This window comes from Miniopterus natalensis, chromosome 9, assembly GCF_054644295.1.
Source record: "Miniopterus natalensis isolate mMinNat1 chromosome 9, mMinNat1.hap1, whole genome shotgun sequence".
NCBI lineage: Eukaryota > Metazoa > Chordata > Mammalia > Chiroptera > Miniopteridae > Miniopterus > Miniopterus natalensis.
Genome location: NC_142089.1, coordinates 65,395,330 through 65,418,290, shown reverse-complemented (window position 1 = coordinate 65,418,290; position 22,961 = coordinate 65,395,330). Strand labels below are relative to the sequence as shown.

Sequence of the window (22,961 nt, the reverse complement as noted above, 5' to 3'; positions counted from 1 at the left end):
TTGTGTAGCTGCCATGTGCTATGAGCACTGCCCCAGGTAAATCACTAATTTTTTTTTATAGTTTTGCCTTTTCTAGAGTGTCATGTAAGTTTGAATCATAGCGTATGTAGCCTTTTCGGACTGGCTTCTTTCACTTAGCAATTTGTACTTAAGGTTCCTTCACGTCATTCGTTGCTTGATAGCTCATACACTACTCTGCTGTAGGGATGTACCACCGTTTGTTTATCCGTTCCCTTACTGAAGGACATCTCGGTTGCTTCCAGTCTGGGGCACTTATGAATGAAGCCGCTATAAATTCTCATGTGCAGCTTTTTGTGTGGACCGGGTTTTCAGCTCATTTGGGTAAATACCTAGAAGCGTGATTGCTCGGTGGTCACATAAGAATATGTTTAGCACTGTAAGAAACTTCAAAGCTATGTTGCAAAGTGGCTACACCACTTTTCATTATAACCAGCAACAAATGAGAATTCCTGTACTTCACATCCTCACAAGCTTTGCTAGTCAGATTTCTGGATTTTAGTCATTCTAATAGGTGTGTAGTGATATGTCATTGCTGTTGTAATGTGCAATTCCCTAATGACATATAATGTTGAACACTTTCATGTATATATTTGCCATTTGCATTATCTTCTTTGGTGAGGCTGCTATTTCTGTCTTTTTCCCATTTTTAAATTGGAAAATTCATTTTCTTACTGTTGAGTTTTAAGAGTTCTTTGAATATGTTGGATAACACCGCTTTATCAGTTGTGTTTTACAAATATTTTTCCCCAGGCTGTGACCTCCTTTTCATTCTCTTAACACTGTTTTTGTAGAGCAAAAGTTTAAACAAATCCCACTAATCAATTTTAATTTTACGGATCATGCTTTTGGTGTTGTATCTAAAAATCATCCCCAACCCCCAGATCTTCTAGATTTCTCATATTTTATCTTCTAGCAGTTTATAATTTTGTATTTTATATTTAGGTCTATGATCCACTTTGAGTTAATTTTTGTGAAGTCTATAAGGACAGTATCTAGATTCATTTCTGTGCATGTGGATGACCAGTTGCTCCAATACCATTTGCCTCTTCTGTACTTCATTTTAATATTTTCTGGTAACCTATCCCTATAGTTATTTAATTCTCTCTTCAGCTGGATCTATCCTGCTGCTAAGCCCTAATACTAAGTTTTTAATTTTGGTTTGGGGTTTGTCAGGGTGAGAACTTCTATTGGGTTATTTTCCAAATCTGTTTTGTCACTTTTTATAATTTCCAGTCCTCTCCAACATTTTAAAATCTTATTTTTTTACTTTTTGAATATAATAAGCATAGTTATGTTAAACTTCATGCTTAACAATCTGAACATTTGAAACACCTGTGGGACTATGTCTACTTATTATTTCTGCTAGTTTTTGTACATGTTGCTTTATCTGGTCATACACCTCTTTATCTTTGATTGTGTGCTAGACATTATATTTTTATTTTTATTTTCTAAATTTTATTTTATTAATTCCAGAGATGGAGGGGAAGAGAGAGAGAAACATCGATGTGAGAAAGATACATTGACTGGCTGCCTCCTGCATGGGCTCCAGCAGGGGATCAAACCCGCAACTTAGGGATGTACCCTGACTGGAATCGAACCCAAGGCCTTTTGGTGCACGGGACGATACTCCAATGAACTGAGCTACACCGTCCAGGGCTGGACACTATTTTTAAAACCATTTGTGGAATCATTAGAGACTTAGGATTACACTTGCTTCTGCCAAGTGCCTATGGGGGCCTGCATTCTAAGATCACTTTGATCCAATTTTAGCTTGAGATTTCCTAGGTCACACAAAGACCTTGCAGCCACACAGTAACATGTGCAAGGACTGGTTTACTTCTGTTTCACCTTTATACCTCACCCAAGGCTGGGTCTCAATCCACTTTGACAGCCCAAAGAATAAGGCAGACCCTGAGCTCCAACACTTTTGTCCCGGTAGGTCCCCTAAGCCCTGCAAGGCTATCAGAAACTGCTCTGCCTTTTAGCTGCCTTTATCTGAAAGACATGCACCCACCAAATGCCAGGTTAAGCTCTCTAAGTTTCTACCTTCTCTTGGATCTTTATCTGGCGATACCTCACTAATTTGGTATTTCTCCAGTGCCTTCAAGCATAGATTTTTAATATTTTGTCAAGTCCTAGCTGTCCTCAGTTATGCAGGAGTCAGGACAGGACTCTGCATCCTACGAATCCCACAAATATTTTACCTCTTATAGCCTTTAATACAAATGATTTTATATATTACACTGTGCATATGTTCTCTGCCCCACCTCCATTAGAATGCTCAGACCAGGTCTGATTCACGCAGTACTTGTTTCCTGCCCAGAATAATTATTTATTTGTTAAATTGAACCAACAGTCTTTTCTGATACTTGTGCTAATTATTCATGTCAAAATCTCATTGTTTTAAGTCAATAAAATTTTATTCTTATATAACCATCATTAAAAGTACTGTTCCCTCTCCTATTTGCTTTCAATATTTACAGCTTCTGCAAGAAAAGGCCTTATCTATTTTACTGTCTTTTAAAACAATTTAACTCTATTGTGTCACTTATTTGATTTCAAGACGGTCTTTATACTTTCCAGATGTTCTTTATGGCACACACACACACACACACACACACACACACACACGTGTGATGATTTAACATTCACTTTATTTTAAAAATTTCATGACACTTCTTAGAAACTATCAATAGAATGGATACCTAGTAAAACCACTAAGCTATATACACACTGGATAGAAAGGAACCAGAACATTTCTGTGTATAAAGAATTAGTGATTTTTTTAAAATGTGGTTTTATGCCTCTTCTCATTTCAGTGTTTCTCCTTCACTAAGTAGCCACATATGGAATTGCTTAGGATTTCATTGCCTTTTTCAGGGGGAAAGAATTAAATATCTCACAAGGTTGATAGTCCGTTCAGAAACCTCTAGGAATGAACAGCAACGGAAAGAAGAGCTACTTAAGGGGAACTTTCCAAGTAGCAGAGATACTATTCGGGTTGCAAACTTTAGGGACTATATCCACATCAATAGCTGCTCAGAGAACTTAATCCTCCAAATTTGGCTGGGATTCCGGTGCTTCCACTCCTGTAACAGCATATATGTCTTCTTTCTTAACAGATCTCATAGTATTTGTCCAATGCTTGCCTTCCTTGCTGGAAACTCTCAATGCCAAGGACAATTCCTACCCTGCCTTCGATAAACATGAAGGGTAGCATTTAGCATTTTAGTGGCTTTCCTTACTCCGAAAGCTAAATTATACTGTCCCTCATAACCACAGAGTCAAGCAAGCCTAATCTATTCTGGATTCCTTACCCTCACCCAACACATCTTAGATTCTGACCTTATAATGTGTGTGGGTGTAGCCTGTCTTGATCGCATCTCAGAAACAAAAGCTTTAACCAGTATCACTGGTCAGGGGCTAGTCGGATTTCTCCTTCCTTTTGGCACTAAGTGTCCCTTTGATACCCAATAAAATGCTCACTGATAAGAAAATCAGCTTTCAATTATTTAGGAGGTGGTCATTCAGATCCCCTGCTTCTCATATTCTTTTTCCCCACCGACTGTCTAACTTTTGGGCTTCTCACTGGTAAACATGCCATTAAAGGCGGGCCAGAGCAAGGGGATGGCGCCAATTAGCAGACTCTTGTGATTGGCTAGAAATTCCAGTGGAGCACAGAGCCGGCGGCTGGCTGAAGCTCTATGTAAAAGTTGGGAGAATTTTTCTGATGATATCAACTATTCCAAGGAGGGCACAGAAAACACAGCTGGTCCAGTCAATAACCACAGTTACACACTATCATCCTGTGATGTTACTCGTTCATCCTTCCATTTCCTAGGTGGTGATACTGGACAGTCCCAGCTCCCTCATCTACTCAATCTGGGAATCAGGACATGCTGCGTTATCTCTCTGAGCCTCATTTCATCGTTAATCACACAGAAACAGTAACCTGATAGGACCAGAGCATTAATGCCAGGAATGAAATGTATGAAACTGCTTTGTACATGCAGAGGAGTTTCAGTCTAATTTTATATCACTACCAACATTAATTGTTTGTTCACAGTTTAAGTTTTACATTAGAAATTTTTCTTCTCAAGGGGACAGGCGTTCCACATGGGTTACTGTAACGGATAAAATCCTGGATCTTTACACACTTCGCCAGTATGCATGCCAAACTGCATAACAGTGCTTACCTTGGGAGGTTTCCTTAATGATGCGAACAAGAAATTTCAGCAGCGGAAGTAGAGAGGGTTGTGAACACAGCAGCCACATCAGAAGGCAGCAATGAAAGAAAAAAACATAAGAGAAACTCAGCATCCTGATAACATGATCTAAAAGATATTGTGACTTCAACAAGATCAGAGGCCAAATTCACTTAATTGCTTGAAATGATAAACTCTTTTGTTTGTTCAAAAATACAGTACAGGCATAATGAATTTCTTTCCTGGTTTAATAGAACAAATCCAGTCGTTCAGAGATATTTTTAATGATTTCTAAAAGATCCCAACAGAAAAGCATCAAGATAAAGATGCTGCAACCACAATGCATGTGGTCAAATGCATTTACATCAATTTTCATATTTAAATTTTTCTTAAATTGCTATTAAAATATGTGTATATTTCCTTTGATAATTACTCTAATTTATATGGGATTTTCCCCCCACTTAAAAACCATGGTTCTAGATGACAATTTTCACATATTTCAACTCTGAATTGAAATTTAAAAGCAAGTTACATCTTTCCCCCATCACCAACTACAAATGCATTTTTTTTAACATTCAGTTTTGCATGTTAATAACTCAAAAATGACTGCAATTGCACCTGAAGAAAACTCTGAAAAGGAAATCATCTTAAAAATAACAAACCATTAGGCTGTTTTATAAATGTTTTCCTTGTGTACAAAATTAAGGCACTGAATTATATTCCATAGCATGTGATCCTATGACAGCTCTTGGCCTTTCTGATGTTTTTTGTTTTTTAAATTTATCTTTATTGTTGAAAGTATTACAGATGTCCCTCCTTTTCCCACCATTGACCCCCCCTCCACCCTGCATTGCCCTCCCCCCCCCCCAGGTCTTCTCCACACTGATGGGGTTATTCTTAATGACCTTCCAATATTGTCAATTTATTCACTGTAAAATTATTGTTAAATAGATATGAGGGAGTGTGTCCCATGGGTTTAATCCTTCACAGGAACAGAATCATGAGGGTGCAGGTACCAATAGCATGGTACGCCTTCTCCATTATTGGGTCCAACAGACCTCTGAGGGCCCCAATAAAACCCAAAGCTCAGCAGCAAGGAAAGACTGTCCACGGCGTCCACAGTCCGGTAGACAACTCTAAACTTTTAAATCTAGGGAAAGAAAACCATGACATTCCTACAGTGATGAAACTGGAAATTCATCTTCTTGAAATTCTACAAATTAGCTGGAAGGAAACGAGCCCTATGTCATTACCTCAGACATTATGCACAATGAGAATGTGGGTTTTGTCTTCAGGTTTAAGAGGGGACTCTAACTAGAAAGCTGGTATCTCTGGCTGCTTCCAAGTAGGTCTCAATATTCTGTGTCTACCCTTTAAAACAAGATAAACATTTATAGTTGTTATAATAAAAATGCACGTGTTTTTAATTCTAAGAAAGCCATGGATCTCTGCTCTGTGCGTCAAGCTTCAGGTTTCTGCCAGGAAAATTTCCTTAAGTGGAACACTGCTCTGGAAGGCATCTGTTCTGAGAAGGTAGTATAATATTTAACTAAGCCTTCTCCTATTTTGCTTCTTTATTTTTAAAAAGCCATTTAAATCACTGCTATATTTAACAAAGGAAAGAAAAGTCACTTAGGTTTCAGTAAGGAGTGGAACCAAGTATGTAAAATATACCTTTCGCATTTAGGCCATGATGAACCAAGTAACCTAATGAGGCGGAGCATGCTAACAGGAACCCCAGGGATCTCTCCAGGGTTCTCCTGTGCTTCCTTTATGCCACGAATGAACGATAATCATCACTAGCATCAAAGAACAAGTGCTGGTCTGTAGCTAGTAGTACACTGACCTCTGTAGCTGTCCAACAATAAAGCTATCCTTTCTTCATTGACATTCCAATGTGGTTTTCTTTACTTTTCTTAGGAAACCAATCCTACTTAAAGTAGGCATTTAAAGTACTTGAAAAGTGTACCCCTTTCACTTAGAAAGGTAGCACATTATATAGGAATGCCAATATCATTCAGCTACCATCTTTTGTGTTTCTGACAGTTTGTTAAGGATAAATGGACACTGGGCAGTAGGGAAAAAGGAGAAGCCACTAACTTCATCTGCTGCTACCCAATTACTAGTCATTTAGTTTAGAACAAGGATCCTTACTATAGAAGGGTACTGTGTGAGCTGGCACCGCTGCAAAGGCAAGAGAAAAGTAGGATGGAAAGGAGAACAAAAAGGCCATTTGAAGGCAGAATCTGTAAGATTTGCTGACCAATGAGCCACTACCTCTGTAAGGATGGAAATACAGCTGCAAGGTGTGGAATGACTTTATATGGTACTCCCATTACACACCTTGAAATGAGATGAATGAAGGGGAAAACGACTTCAATTATCTCAAAATTTAATATGCTGTTGAGTTTAAAATTTTAATTCCAAATGCATTTACAATAAAAAACTAATAGTCCCAAAATTCATCTAAAGAAAACTACATCTCTTTAAACATTACCATTCCACTTAACCTGCTCTTATTTTCAATAAAAGTCAAAAGAAAAACTAATTTTGTACTTGTGGAAAGACTTGTGGTTTGATTTTTTGGTGTATTTGGACTACATCCTACTTGGCATAATTAAATTTGGCTGGAATTTCTATAACAAGTAATACAGGTTATAGTGGTGAGAGTTCAGCCAAACAACTCTAGCTCTGCCACCATCTAACTATGTTGATCTTAGGCAATTTTATTGAACTGAACTTCAGTTTCTCTGTCTATAAAATCGGGAAAGAAGAGCACTCCTTCAGGACAGCTGAGGGATTACATGTGATGGCAAGGGTCACACTACACACCATTAGCAAATGTTATTGCTCAATGAATGTCAGATGCTATCATTGTTACAACAAAGAGCCCTCCTGGACAATGCATGCAAAATGTCAACACAGCTCAACTAAACTTCATCCAGGAAAAAGTTACTTGGAGTTAAAGAATGAGAGCACTTTTTTTGGCAGTAGAGAAAATTTTTCACAAAAATGAAGAGAAACATGGTGTTTAAAATATGCTCTTCAAACAAGGACAGCAGATGTTGACAATTATGGGAGAAAACTAACAGATACATGGATGGTCACTATACTCTTAAAAGAAAGTTTAAATGTTCAAAATGACCCAGCCGGCCTGGCTCAGCAGTTGAGCATCGACCTAAGATCCAGGAGATTGCTGTTCCATTCCTGATCAGAGCACATGCAAGAGGCAGCCAACTGATGTTTCTTTCAGTCTCACATCGATGTTTCTCTCTCTCTCTCCTCTCTCTCCATCTCCCTTCCTCTAAAATCAATAAAAGTATGCCCCTGGGTTAGGATTAAAAAAAAGAAAACATGTACAATAAAGGAAGGAAAAGAATAAAGAAAAAAAAAACTTGGAAATAATTACATAAACATGTATAAAGTTAGATACCTTTTAATAACTAAACTATGATATTAATGTTTTCAGCAAAGATCCGAGAGCAGGTGCATAACCGCGAACACGTCAGCATATTTCATAGGGCTGATCACGGATGACATCTTGTCCCGTGTGCTGCTACATGGATACAATAAATTCCTATGACAGCTGACAAAGTGGCCACAGGAATGGTTTAAATTATAATGACAGACTTCATTCAAAAATGGCCTAATATTTAAAATTTTGTCATTTACTTTCAATCTATAAAGTAGTAGTCATTTACCCTATCACCAGCTGAAGAACCTAGAAGCACTGTTTAAGGACCTGAAATGCCAGCAATAAAAGGTCAGGGGTCACCATCAGAAACAGAACCCAAGGGAGCGAACAGTTTTGGTTCCTTTTTCCAAAGTGACACCTAGAATTTTCAACTAAGTACTAAAGAGCAGAATCACATCATCAATGTGAGATGTGCCCAAAAGACCAGGATGAATATTTATAGTTTGACAGTTTCACTACTGAAGTCCATTGGAATGGACAGTGAGATAAAATATATCAACTTTATAATAGAAGTAATAAACTTCTGAAACAAAGTGAGTAAAAACAGCAAAGTCTTACAATTCCTACTGGAAATTTCCTAATCAGTTCAAGTTTTATATATTAATTTTATTTTAAAACTCTGATGATCCCAAAAATGTTTCAGGGTCACAAGAGTTGGTAAGTATAATGCCATAAATTTCAATTTTTTAATCATCATTCTCTTTCTGCACAGCTGTGAGCAATCTGTGTGCTACCCCAGCAAACATGTCAGCATACTTCATAGGGCTGATCAAGTTTAATGGCATGGGTCATACCATCTCCACTGACTAGGCAGGAAGCACGCAGTGGTGACCCTTTACGTGGACCTGACCACAGCCCTCATGTTACTCACCAAGTGGCTTGCAAATAATTAAATGGATTATTGTTAAAGGACCTAATCAACCAATCTGTGAGTTTCCAACCTCTCCTAATGTCAGGTTCATTTCCACTCTGACACCAGTAACTGTAAATGCACTTCTGAAAAAAGTTTGGTTGGCTAAAAATATTTTTAATAAAAATAATTGAATGTCACTCAGGATGAGCCTAAAATCTAAATACCCCAAACTTGGAGGAGAGGAGCTAGAGGGGAGAGGAGCTGGCCAGTGATTTAATCAATCATGCCTACATAGCGAAGCCGTCATAAAAATCCTAATAGGTGGGTTCAGAGAGCTTCCGTGTTGCTGAACAGGTGCAGGTGCTGGGAAGGTGGAGCACCCAGAGGACATGGAAGCTCTGAGCCCCTTTCCCATGCCCTGCCACAGGCATCTCTTCCATCTGGCTGTTTCTGAGTTACATGTTTTTTGTACTAAACTGATAAACTGTTTTCCTGAGTTCTGTGAGCTGTAGTAGCAAATTATCCAACCCAAGGAGGGGCTCATGGTAACCTTCCACTGACAGCCAGTAGGTCAGAAGACCAACCTAACCTGGTGATTGGCATCTGAAGGGGGGTGGGGGACACTTTTGTGGGATTGAGTCCTTAACATGTGGGATCTGATGCTGACTCTAGGTAAACAGTGTCAGAATAGAACTGAATTGTAGGGCATCCAGTGGGTGCTGCAGAGAATTGGAGCTGGTCTGTGCGGGAAACCCCCAGCACATTTGATGGTCAGAGTGCTGAGAGTAGAGAAACACAGAGCTTTTTTCCCTTTATGGTGGCTACTACCTGGACACAATCTAGAACTAACAACAGGCCCATGCTCCTCACAGTGTAGTCTGAGGGCTGCTGGCAGTCCACACACTGTCTGTTACTGGTCTCGGAGAAAATAATACTCTCCAAGGCACAACCGCCCTGGCCTTCCTTTAGAGGTAAAAACGCTACCAGGCCACCCTCCTCCAACATTTACAAAAGTATCGACCTGGATGGATTGGAATTAAAAAGGAAAAAGAAATGTTCCTTCTGAAAATTTTAATACTGCTTCTCAGAAGCCAGTGAGATGTGTCAGAGGCAATTTTCATTTCTATGTAATTAACTGGTTAAAAGAGATTACAATAAAACATAAAACTTGAGGTGAATACATGAGTATACCCACTGTGACCATTAATCCAACATAACAATGTTCGTCTATATGGTCTATATAGATTTCCAAAATTAAAATGAGTACACAAAGCAAATGGAAAGTTTTATAAGTTCCATGGCATTATTTTATGCAATCACTATCCATTGATAACAGCTCTGCTGCCTTTTTTTCAAATATTGTCAAGGAAAGTGACACCCGAATAGTTCCTCCTTACTAACAAAACACAGCCAGCCGCCTACAGCTGGGGACCTTGGCCACCAGGAAGCCCGGGCAAGGTCCTCTCTGTGGAGCATTCTCCAGGCCACTTGACAGAGCTCCGCCCCTAATCGCCATGGCTGCAATTCCCAGTTGGGGGAACCTGGCAAGAACTACACTAGGTTAACCAAAACAAAACTGAGCAGAGAAAGCAGGGCAATTTTCTTGTGCAATTTTCTTGCTTTGTCTTCAAATGTATCATGCAGTGAGGCTTTAAAAAAAAAAAGCAGCACAAAGCACCAATTCCTGATTTAAAATCAAAAGAATGGCCTCTGGGAGGCCATTCTCAGGCTAATTCTCAGTCTATCTGCTACTACTAAACTTGACTCCAATTAATACGTGGTTTGGAAGCTCCATACATTTAACTATCTTGTTTTATTTTTATTTCCAAGATTAAGTTTTCCACTGAAGTGAGTTTGTATCTTGATAGCATATACTTGTGACAGCAAGCTAATGATCACATAAACAACATTTCAATTTTCTACATTAGGGAGTGAGAAGCAAACATCATGCTACAGCAACAGCTTCACAAAAGCACGGGCGTTAGCTGAGTAATTCTAGTAGGGATGGACAAGGGCCTTGTGTGAGAGCCAATCCAGCATGGTGGTTAGAAGCAGAGATGCCAAAAAAAGCCATTCTGCTGGGGCCCTACTCTTGCCTCCACCACTTTCTAGAAATATGACCTTGGATGTGGTGTTTAAGCTCTCAGTGCCTTGGTTTCCTCACCTATCACAGAGTTGCTGTGAGGTTTAAACAAATTAATATATGTAATGCCTTTAAAGGTATCAGGGTAACCTGGGTGATTCAAAAATCTCCCACTTGCAGCCATTTATTTTACCTATAATCTCTCTTTCCATTTGCCATGGAAACAGGTGCCACTGCTGACGCCAGATGCTCATGAACCTTGAGAGCCTGCCAGACCTACCTCCTTAAGAGCTGTGGGACCAAGACACCCCTGACTCAGCAGCCCAAGTATGATGTAAGATATCTGTGTAGAACCATTTAATTTCAAAGTCACTTTGAGTTGAACCACTAAGGCAGGAAAATTACAATTCCAATCAATCCTGTTTCTGATATGAAAGAGATTTTAGGAAGCTTGCCCACTAGGCAGGATGGTATTTCTCATCCCCACCCCCAAAACAGACCATGGGAGCCGCGTATGAGCCCCAGCTGAGAATGTGTTTACGACGAGAGCACACCAGTGGTGAGCATTCATGGCTTTCTTATCCTCTGTATTAAGACGCATGACGTGGGCAGCAAACCAGGTAGTCTGATTCTGGAGCCCAGATATATCTAAACGCATTGGCAGAATCCATGGGTCAATTTTAAATTCACAGCACTGAAAAGAAATGAGCTTTCAAGTTATGAAAAGACATGGAAACTTCAATGCGTATTACTAACTGAAAGAAGCAGATCCGAAAAGACTACATACTGCATGATTTCAACTGTATGATATTCAGGAAAAGGCAATCTATGGAGAAAGTACAGAAATCAGTGATTGCCAAGGGTTGCTGGGGAGAGGGAAGGAGAGGGGGTCTGAAAAGACTGAACAGGCAGAGCACAGAGGATTCTCGGCACTGAAAATATCTGTATAGATACACCGATGGATAGATGTCACTGTACATTGGTCCAAACCCATAGAATGTACAACACCAAGAGTGACCACTACCTCGTGCAAACTACGGACTTTAAGCACAGATGATGTGTCACTGTAGGTTCAACTGTAACAAAGGGCCCTTCTAGCGCAGGATGCTGAGAATGGGGGAACCATGCATGGAGGCAGGGGCACATGGAAACTCTCTACCTTCCGCTCAATTTTGCTGTGAATCCAAAATGGCTCTTAAAAACCAGTCTGGATTTAAAAAAATTTTTTTACCTAAGAAAAAACAAACAAAACCCCCTATCTAACCATACCTCATATGTAATCTCTCTACAATGCCTGTCACCATCCCAGAGCAGAACTGACTACAGGCAAGTCTGAGACTGACTCATGAAGGTTTAGGATGCGAAAACAAGGTTGCATTCATGCTACAAAATGCCTTGAGGACAGCTGCCAAGTCTGGATCATTTTTATTACCCCCAAACCAATTAGCAGCATTTTCTTGGCATGTACTATTTATATGGTTAAAAACAAACAAACGAACAAATCTTTTCCCCACTATGCAAACTCACAACATGGACCCAATGAACACCATCATCATGGAATTCTTGAGAATTAAGTATTCTTCTCAAAATTGTATAGGAAACTCATTATTTGTGGAAGACATTTAGAGATTCGAAACAACAGGAAAATCCAAGTAAAATGACAGGTAACGAAATGTCTTTAGTCTGAAGGCGAGGCGAGTCCAAGGTCTGAGCAAGAGGCAAGTTTAGCAGGTTCTCTTCCTGACACACAGTCCCCAACTTATGATAGTTCGACTTAATTTTTTTTGACTTTACGATGGTGAGAAAGTGATACACATTCAATAGCACCATTGTTTGAATTTTGAATTGTGATCTTTTCCCAGGCTAGTGCTAAGAGGCACAATACTCTTGTGATGCTGGCAGCAGTGGGCACAGCTCTGGGCAACCACACGATCGCAAGGGTCAACAACTGACACTCTACAGTGTACTGTGTTGCCAGTGATTTTCCTGGATATTGTGTTTTGTATTTTCACATCTAAAACACGCCCATCTGTGTCTCCTGGTTCTGGTGACAAGAGGAGGAAGGCAATGACTCTTGGTTTGAAACTCAAGATAACTACCCAACTGTACGTTAATTTAAGCGTTCTGATCACATTTAAAGTAGGCTAGGCTAAACTAACGTTTGGTAAGGTTTGGTGTGTTAAATGCATTTTCGACTTACGATATTTTCAATTTAACAGTGGGTTTATTTGGGACATAATCCATCATAAATTGAGGAGCATCGGTATAACTGAGAATTATCAATAAAAGAGCAACCGTAGCACTGCCTCAGCAACAGCGTTCTCTTTCAAATGGCATCAAGAAAAAGGGAAAAATCAGTTCACTAAACCAAGCTCATAATCTCAACTGGAGCAAGGTATTATAAAGCCACCATTACTAATACGAAACTGGAATGGGCCAGATCAATCCCAAATAGAAAAAAAAAAAAAAAAAGTTCCATGCCGGACACTGTACCCATCACCTCGTGGAGCCGCTACAGGGCTACGTGATGCTGTCTCTGAGGCGACCAGGGATGGATTCCAGAACACGATACTCATGTATTCTACTCTACGGGAAGGAAGGAACCGATGTTAGTGAGCATATTCTGTTTGCTACACATGGTTCTTGACACCTTATATTATCCACTCAGTTGTCACCACAATGTGAGATGGAATTGATCAAGCCCCATTTCTCAGATGAGTAAACTGCCCACAAGACTACGTAAATGGCAAAGCTAGGATTCAGACCAAGTTCAGGGTCTTTTCAGTCTCTTTCTTTAACCCCACATCTAACCTTGCAACCAGAATGATCTTTTGTAAATAAATTTCCTACCATTCTCCTGGGTTAGCATCCTGCAAGGACTACCTATTAAGCTTGGAATCAATACCAAATTCCTTACTGTCATCTACTGATATGACCTGCGGTCACCTTTCCCACATTCCATCCCTTCCTTTCTACCCACTGTGATTCAGAAAACTCATTCCTGCCTCAGCACAAAGATACATGCTGCTCTCTGCCAGGAACGTCCCCCCTCACCTGCCAGTTCTTTCTCACACCTGCCATGAATGTCACCTCCCCTTGAGGCCTTCCCTAACCTCTCCATCCTGAACTCCCGTTATTAACTTACTATCAGTTTTCCTCGTGACACCTATCACACTTGGTCAGTGTTGTGACTTATTGTCTGTCGTGTCCACTTTAAGGTGAGCTACCCCAGGGTTATGCCCGGTCTGCTCTGCTCACTACCATCTACCCTGTGCCTGGCACAGGTAAGCATTTGGCCTGGTCACAGACACTGGTCTCTTCCCCACTCTAAGTGCCCCCCCCCCCACTCCGGCAGAGGCTGGGTCACACTCGTCCTATTCTTTCCTACTGGTCTGCACAGTGCCTGATATGCAGGACAGGATGAATCTTTATTGCAGAAACAAACACATGCACAAAAAATAACCTCAGAACTATGCACTGAAAAAATGCAGGTGTCCCATAAGGCCAATCATGACAGTCATGAAGGGTAGCCTATTTTTATGTAAATACCTGGATACATTTATTTTACTACAGCAGAAAAGTTCTTGTTTTTGTTTGGTTAACCACTAATTTGAAAATCCTTTCACTAAGAATGTGTCTACTGGCTTGTTTACTGGGTTGCTCAATAGCTCTTAACATCACAGGTATCCAGTAGGGAAGCTAATTCCCAGTTCTGGGCCTCAGTGGGCAAGGGTGTCAGGTGATCTGGCTGGGCTGTCTGCTCTCTGGGGCTGCCTTCCTAAAGATGACAGCATCTCTCAGAGAAGAAAGCATTCACACCCCAGGGTATCTGCACAGGAAGAGCCCCCCACCCCCAATGCCCTCCCCAGCTTCCTCCCCTCAGGGGCCTTCCTCAGCTCTATTATTAGTGTGGCGGCTGCCTGCACGGCCCTACCTCCTCACTTGCCTCACAGTCCTCTGCTCTATTTTCCTCTCAGCACCTTTCTCCATTTTAAACCACTTTATTTAGTTATCTTTTTTTTCTTTCTTCCCTCTTTGCCCCCCTCCACCCAGCCCCCGCCCTCCCCCAGGCCTTCGCCACACTATTGCCTGCGTCCATGGGTTATGCATATATGCATATAAATTCTTAGGTTAATCTCTCCCCACCCACTCACCCACCCCTGCCTTCCCTCTGAGATCTGTCAGTCTGTTCCATGCTTCCATGTCTCTGGACTATTTACTTACTTATCTACAAATCTTCTCCCCTGGATCTAATAGTTATAAGAGCCATGGAAATAGGGGCTTTGTCTCTCTTCTTTCCACTTATGTTCCCAGTGCCTAGAAACTCAGGCATAAAACAAATGAATAAATATCTGTTAAGTGAACAAATGAATAGTCGTTGACTCACATCACCGGGTTGCTAGTGACATCTGAGACAGTGGTTATGTTCCCCTCACTGACTGCTTTTCTGTCTGAAGACCAACCAAATACACATGCAGTGTTGTGTTTTTACAAATGCTTTATTAGGGAAAATTTCAAACAGACAAGTGGAGAGGGAATCGCATAATACATCATCACATAACATCATAACCACATCCCATTATATAACAGCACAACACAACGAATGCTTCTTCCACAATAATCAATTCACGGCCAGTCTCGTGTAAGTCACGTGCACTAATGCTCCTGAGATGGGGCCATTAGAGGACTTCAAAAGTTACACTGATGTCCAAACCAAGGTGGATTCACATTCAATTCTGAAAAACAATCTAGTAGATTTCAAACTTCCAAAGTGCTCATCTAGGCTTTACATAGTATAAGAATAGTGACTGTTCCCTTTCTAGGGACCTCAACCCTCCTGCATCCAGAAGAAAACCTGTGGGCACCAGAAATAGATGTTCAAAGCCCCAAAAGGTCAGCCATGTCTCCACTCTTAATGCATTCATTCTGTGGCTGTTTTACACATTCCAGTTTGACCTGCTGTTATCTAGTTTTCTAGCGCACAGCAGACAGGACAGCCAAATGCCAAGGCTCTGAAGGGAGGCAACAGCAGGGCGGGGTCTCCTGAAAGCCCAACACTGTGGCTAGAGACTGGAAGCTGAGAACAACCTAAGATCCTTTCACCACACAGAAGATAATGAATGGTGATCATGCCCAGCAGCCTCAGGTCTCTCAGAGCTTAAGACAGCGGGGAAAATAGGGCATACTGTTTAAGGACTGGTGTCTGAGGGAATAGTTCCAGTTATCTGGAAAATAAACTTGTTTTAAAATACTTATGGGTAGGGAAACATGAGCAGCAGGTACAGCTGAAAAATTTTGTTGGGTTAGGAATTATTTTAGATAAAGATTCTAGACAATTTTCAATTGTTTGGAATTGAGCTCCTCTGGTTTTTGGCTTATTTTGGTTGAAAAGGTGTAATTAATGTAGTTCTTATTTCAGCCTCAGTCTCTTTCACATGTTGAAGGCCAAGAGAACACAGAACAGTAACCAACAGAAGAAAATACATACTCCCAACAAGGCACAAAATGAGATCTATCTAATACACTCAAATCAGCAAGCCGGGTACCTATTCTAAAACATGTCTTAAAAAAAAAAAAAAAAAAGGCCCTGGCCGGGTAGCTCAATTGGTTAGAGCATCGTTCTGATGTGCCAAGGTTGCTGTTCAATCCTGGGGTCAGGGCATGCACAAGAATCGCCAATGCGTGCATAAATAAGTAGAACAACAAATCCATGTTTCTTTCCCTCCCTACTTACCCCCCCTTTCCTCTCTCTATCTAAAATCAATAAATGAAAAATTAAAACAGTAAAGTAAAATAAAAATAAATAAGATATGTCGGTGTCCCTGGCGCCTTCATCTTCTCCCCACTTATCAAAAAGAAAGGGAAGGAGGGACGGTAGGAGGGAGGGAAGGAAGAACAGACGCTGAGAAGAACAATCATTTTCTTTCTTTTTTTAAAAAACTTTTGTTGACTTTTAGAGAGAGAGGAAGGGAGGGAGAGAGAGAGAAATATTGCCGTGAGAGTGAAACCTCAATCTGCTGCAAGCCCCCCACCAGGGATCGAGCTGCAACCTGGGAGTGTGCCCTGACCGGGAATCAAACTGGCAGCCTCTCAGTGCCCAGGACAATGCCCAGCCAACGCAGCCACACCGGCCAGGGCAAGAGCATTCATTTTCATTAGTGTTTTCATGCACAAAATCTTTCTCTGCCTAGAGACGTTCACAAAGAGGTAATTTTGGTGTGGGCCCCTTGGTTGCTCTCCTACTTCTGTGGAATATAATTCCAAGGGCAATGAGTATCTTTTAAAAGCTGATGCTTTATTCGTCTCATCAATTTGCAAAACTGCTTCTTCAGCTGACAGACACACACACACACACACACACACACACACACACACACACACACACACACACACACACACACACACACACACACACACCCCCCCCCCCGGCCTAAGTATTCTCATTTTAAGGTTCACATCCTCCCTCAAGATAAAGAGACATATCCTAAGGTACTAGAAAATTCCACTGCAATCCTGAGATCTAGGTAGATGGAACCAAGGTAAACAATGGAAAATATGTTAATGATGCCTTTCCCAGGGTGCCCAGAGGAAGATCATCACTGCCAGATACACCACAATCGAAGATGTTTTTGAACATCTAAATGTTCACAAAGCATGAGAGCATAGCAACGGCTCTAAGAAGCCCTGCAGAGGAAAAAAGAAAGAAAAAGCATTTAACTTTTACTGCAAAATCATTTTCCCCTATACGGCAGCCATGAACATCAGCTCAAAGGAGCACATTTTAAGGAAAGCTGAACAAATCCCAAGTATCAATAAACAGCTAATATAGTAAAACACACTCACACACTTCATGTTATGAAACAGGAAAAACATACTCAGAAACCTTACTTGTTCAAAACTGTCACAGGACAATACTGATACCAGTAACCCCTTAGAACAATCTTACCAGATTATTTTCCAAATTTGAAAATAAATGCAAACAGCTGAGGTTTTATTAAAGCTTTGGTCACTTCCACGGGGGTATTTTGAAACTAAACACTGGGACTGCCCCTTAACCACCCCCCTCACAATGCAGCGGTATAATAACTGATGAGAAACAGGGTGGGGAAGGGGAGGAAGGGAGGAGACCGCCCTTGGGAAGTGTGGAACGGAAGAACTCTGAGTGTCTTCCTGTGCTCTGAAGACTAGCCTGGTTCTAGTGAAAGCCCTTGGGTTTCTAGCTGGTGATCACAGGAGAGGCTCATCCACAGGATCCTGCAGGAGACAGGGCTTTGATTCCAGACCTAGGAGAAGCTAGAGTCACAATCTCTGGAGAAGTCAAAGCAAGTTCATTCTCTAGGTGGTCCCCAGAAATGAGGACATCGAGTATTCCTACTAATGAAAGCAAACCACCTGGAAATTCCCAGCCCAGACTCTGGGGATTTGGGCAGAAAGGAATCAATCCTTGAAGCTTTAAATAGCAAGTTAATTTGCTGAATTTGGGATCCATATTGTCTTCCAAAGACCAGTGAAGAAAGAAACGTGAAGAATGGAAAAGCAAACTGTGGCAATCCATACAATGCAGCCCTTGACGGCAGAGCGAGAACATGAGCTACTGGCACACGCACCAATGTGATGACTCTCAGAAATATAATGTTGGAAGCAGCAAGACTCCAAATAACAGATTCAGTGATTCCATTTACATAAAGTTCCCCCAAAAAGGGCAAGACTAAACAATATATTGTTTGGAGATATATAGCTGAATGTAAAATTATTTTTTTAAAGCTGAGAAATAACGAAGACAAAAATCAGAAAGTGAGGATAGTACAGTGAGGGCCGTGCTCCTTTCATCCACTCTTCTAAAGTACAGGCAATCTGTTTCCGCAGCTGGATGGAGGTTATGTGGGTTTCCATTTTATTATTAGTCTTTCATTGCACATGTATGTTTTATATACTTTTGTAAAAATAACCAGTGATTCTCCTCAAGTGTTTAATAAATTTGAAAAACAGAGTGGATGAGTCAGGAGACGTCAATTAGGAGAGACTCACCAACCACAGTAAGGCTGAGAATGTCCCTGGAATTCAGTAAATCTTTGCAATTAAAACAGGAAATCCCATTACATCTTCCTGATCCAGAGACCTGGAGGCTGCCAGATGAGTCTCTGTTTTTATTGGTGGTTGGCAGTCTAGATTTTTTTCATATTTATGGACAGACACTATACAGTGATCAGGGACAACCCTCTTCACAATTACTGCAATAAGGAACCAAAATTTTCAAATGAACCCTTAAACAAATGACAATGAACAGCAAAAAGGCCACAGGAGAAATCCTCCACAGGCTGCACCTGAAGGCTCACATAGACGTTCTTTAACTCTTTCCCAACTTCCTCCAATTCTCCAGTCACCTTTTACCAAGGTCTCAGCCGGGAACATGCTAGCAGTCCTCATCTCAGATGTCAGTGAGGGCAAAACCCTCAGAAATCCTTCCCTAAGGTACCTGCAGCTTAGGGGCCCCACAAGAGCAATAACCAGGAGTCACACAGGGAGCTCTTCCAAGTCAGCCATGTCTCAATTCCACAGTGTCTTTCGCACCTACCTCAATATCCTTTAATGAAGGTGCTCAAAAATCCTTTAATTTAGAATATGACTCTAGAATTTTAAAATTATTTGTACTTAAAACTTTTGAAAAAAACTCAGGATTACTGAATAAATGTTTCTAAAAACTGGAAGATACCACCATGAGCAGAGACTGTATTTCTAATTACATAATATTTGCGATACCATTTATTAATACGCTTAGAAAACTCACATATACAAGTTCCAGCAGGGCTCGAATCTTTTCCTGCCGCTACTTACAGTACTTGTTAGAGCTGCTTAAAATAGACACTTTGGGGATTTTCTGCACAAATTCTAGTCTTGGGTTTGAAATCGGTTATGCTACGATCCGTATGATGCTCTTGAGCTGTTGAAGTTCTCTATTTGTGCTTTGTTCTCCTCTTGTCTGATTTAAAAGTTTAAGTTTCTCTTTGGATTAATCAATACAAGTGGAGTACTTTTATAAATAAACTGCAGATTTTTTTGTCACTCAGGTAATAGGACTTGGCAAGTAAAATGAAAAGTCTATAAGTAATAAAATTTTTTTTTACTGAGGACAGCCCTTCTTATATAAAGCCTGCATTTATGTTGGATTAAACATTCTTTCTTTGCCAGATGAAAAAAGTTATCTCCCTTACAAACACAAACAGAACAAGGGCAAAGAGTTCCAGGTAGTCAGCACTATGGCCTGAGAGGGGGTGGATGGAAACGGCAAGACAGGAAAAAATGGGGGGGGGCACTGCTATGCAGCAAAGTCTCCCACATGTAGATAGAAATATACTAGGCATAATTACTATTATATTCCATGCACAGTGTTTTTTCTCTTATTGCTGGTTGCAAATAGGTATGACATGAACACCTAGTTGGTTCAAAAGTGACAGCAAGAAATTCCTACCAAACCTGGGTAAACTGAATTCCCACACAACTTACGATGCACAATATCTAAGACGACAGGAAATGGATATACTCTAAGAAAAGTTATCTTCACACACAAACTCCATATTAGAATCAAATTAAATTCGCTCCTTCCTTCCAATATGCTTTTCAAAAGGAAAACAAAATTAACAAGTGCTTCAAATCTATCCATCAGATATGTGGGGGAAGGTGGAGGGACCGACAAGCGCAAAGAGGCCGAGGCAGGCGCATGTTTGGGGGTGGAGATGTTAAGCAGCAGACACACTCAGCGCATGTTTGGAAGTCAGAGCTGATGAACTGATGTGAGGTGTGCGGGGAAGAGAGGAATCGGTGAGAAAAAACTAATGCTTTACACCTGAGCAAGAGGACTGGGGTTGCCTTTTATAAAAACTGGGAAGGCTGTGGGAGGAGCTAGTTTGGTGGGGGAAAGCGGAAGTTTGGTTTTACACATGTTAACTTTGAGATGCCAATTAGACATTTAAGTAGAGAAGGCAGGGAGGCACAGGTCAGAATTAAGATGACTTTTAAAGCTATGTAACTGGATGAGATTATATTCTGTCTTGTGTAGAGCAGACCAGTCTACTAGCCAACATGAAGTAAGTACACATGGTTTCTCCATCACTTTAAAGACACTTTAAAGTGGGAGTTTCACAAGAGGAAGCAAAAGATTTCCTAGGCACTTGTCTTAGGAATTAACATAAACAACACCTCCCTGTGGGCAGGAGCAGATAATCGATAACGTGTGTATGTGTGTACGCTGCATTTAAACAAAGCTCATCACCTCAACGTATTAAGAAACGTGTTTGATTAACTGCAGTCATTCACTGAGAACGGGGGAACCACCAGAAGAATGACAGAGGCAAGCAGTGTTATCTCTTAGAAGGATTAAGAGACACTTAGTACAGACATGCTCAGATGTCAGTTTGCCCTGGAAATACTAACGAAGAGGATGCTTGGCTAGGAGAGAGGCAAATCAGAAGGAAAATCTACTTAGTAGTACAAATAGCAACCTTTACTAAAGATGTCAGTTATTTCGCCCTGCCCCAGCCCAACTCTTAAGGGAAGCACCAGAAGAAGCAGCCGTATTTATGGCATCCTTGTGTAAACTGCTCATCTTATAATGAAGGTGTCAGAATCGGACATGTAATTGAAGTGGTCATTATGTACAAGTTCCTATTAATTCAGAAAAGAAATACATTGTCCATCTTTTGTTAAACTATAAAGCTGCCAAGAAATTCAGTTCTTGTAAAACTCAATGAGTTCCTAAATTTATTGCCTGGTGTACAGTAGTCCCCCCTTATCCACAGGGGATATGTTCCAAGATCCCCATTGGATGCCTGAAGCCACAAATTGCACCAAACCCTACATATACCATGTTTTTCCCTATACATACATATCTATGATAAAGTTTAATTTATAAGTTAGGCGTAGTAAGAGATTAACAATAATTTATAAGAAGATAGAACAGTTATAACAAATACTGCAATTAAAGTTATATGAATTTGGTCTCTCTCAATATCTGGAATTTTCTTTTTAATATTTTTGGACTGCAGTTGTCCACAGGTAACCGAAACTGTAGAAAGCAAAATCGTGGATAAAGGGGTACTACTATATTTCTTAGAACACATTTAGCTGTGTCCTGGCTGAAAGGTATCCCCAATTATATACTGACTGAGAAAGCAGAGGCGTAATAAGGAGATTGAAACTTTCATTGATGTAAAATTATTTATAATTTCAGTGTGTAATAATTGGAGGATACTTAAGTGCACTAGGATATATTCAGATGAAGAACACCTTATAGTCAGATCTGAAAGTGGTGCCTTAAAATATAATCAGAATCCAGCAATTCTACTTCTGGGTGTATACCCAAAAGAACTGAAAGCAGGGATTCAAGCAGTTATTTGTACATCTGTATGTGTAACAGCATTATTGACAACAGCCAAAACATAGAAGCAACCTAAGTGTCCATCGACAAATGAAGACATAAACAAAATCGGGTGTTTCCACACCATGGAATATTAGTCAGCCTTAAAGAAGAAATTCTGACACATGCAACAACATGGGTGATCCGTGAGGATATTAATGCTAAGTGAAATAAGCCAGACGCAGAAAGACATATATTGCATGATTCCACTTATATGAGGTACTTGGAATACTCAAATTCATACCAACAGAAAGTAGAATAGAGGTTACCAGGGCCTAGGAGAGGGAGCAATTGGGAGTTATTGCTTAATGGGTAAGAAACTTCTGTTTGGGGTGATGAAAATTTTCTGAAAATTGTGATGGTTGCACAACATTGTGAATGTATTTAAAACCACGAAATTATACACTTAAAAACACTTAATATGGTCAATTTTATGCTGTAATTTACCACAATAACCAATCTAATCAGAGTGCAGATCATTCCCTACTTTCATAATCACAGATAAGGGGAAAGATGGTGACGGGACAGGGGAGGCTGCCCAGGCAGGACCGCTCTTGGCATAAACAAGCAGTGTGAGCCCCTGGAGCCCAGAGCCCCAACCCCAAACGCCCCAGAGGCAGACGCTGGCAAGCAGTGACATTCTGACTCTCAATCATCAGCCAGGCGATGTGTGAAAGAGGCTTTCAAGAGAAAGGCAGCTTGGAATCATCTTATCAGGTATGATGTGTAAAGTGCCGGCTGGGAGCAAAGGCGCTCTACGAAAGCTGCACATCTCCGGTAGCAGTCCAGGCTTTTATTTCCCAGGCTGGCTTAAGCATGGGAAAATAAAGCAAGGTCGGTGAGCTGGTAAGCTGGGCCAGCCGCTCGCATCTCCGCCAGACGCTGAACAGTACGGTTTGATGAACCAAGAT

At 40.7% G+C, this 22,961-nt stretch overlaps 1 protein-coding gene across 2 annotated transcripts in view; it reads right to left on the bottom strand.

Annotated features, from left to right (window-relative positions):
- Positions 1-22,961, bottom strand: part of KIF13A (kinesin family member 13A) — a 180,121-nt gene that overhangs the window by 107,491 nt on the left and 49,669 nt on the right. For both annotated transcript variants that reach the window (XM_087820628.1, XM_087820627.1), the window contains exon 3: positions 4,218-4,230. In XM_087820628.1, the coding sequence (XP_087676754.1) occupies positions 4,218-4,230 (13 nt within the window). The remainder of the gene's footprint in view (positions 1-4,217; positions 4,231-22,961) is intronic.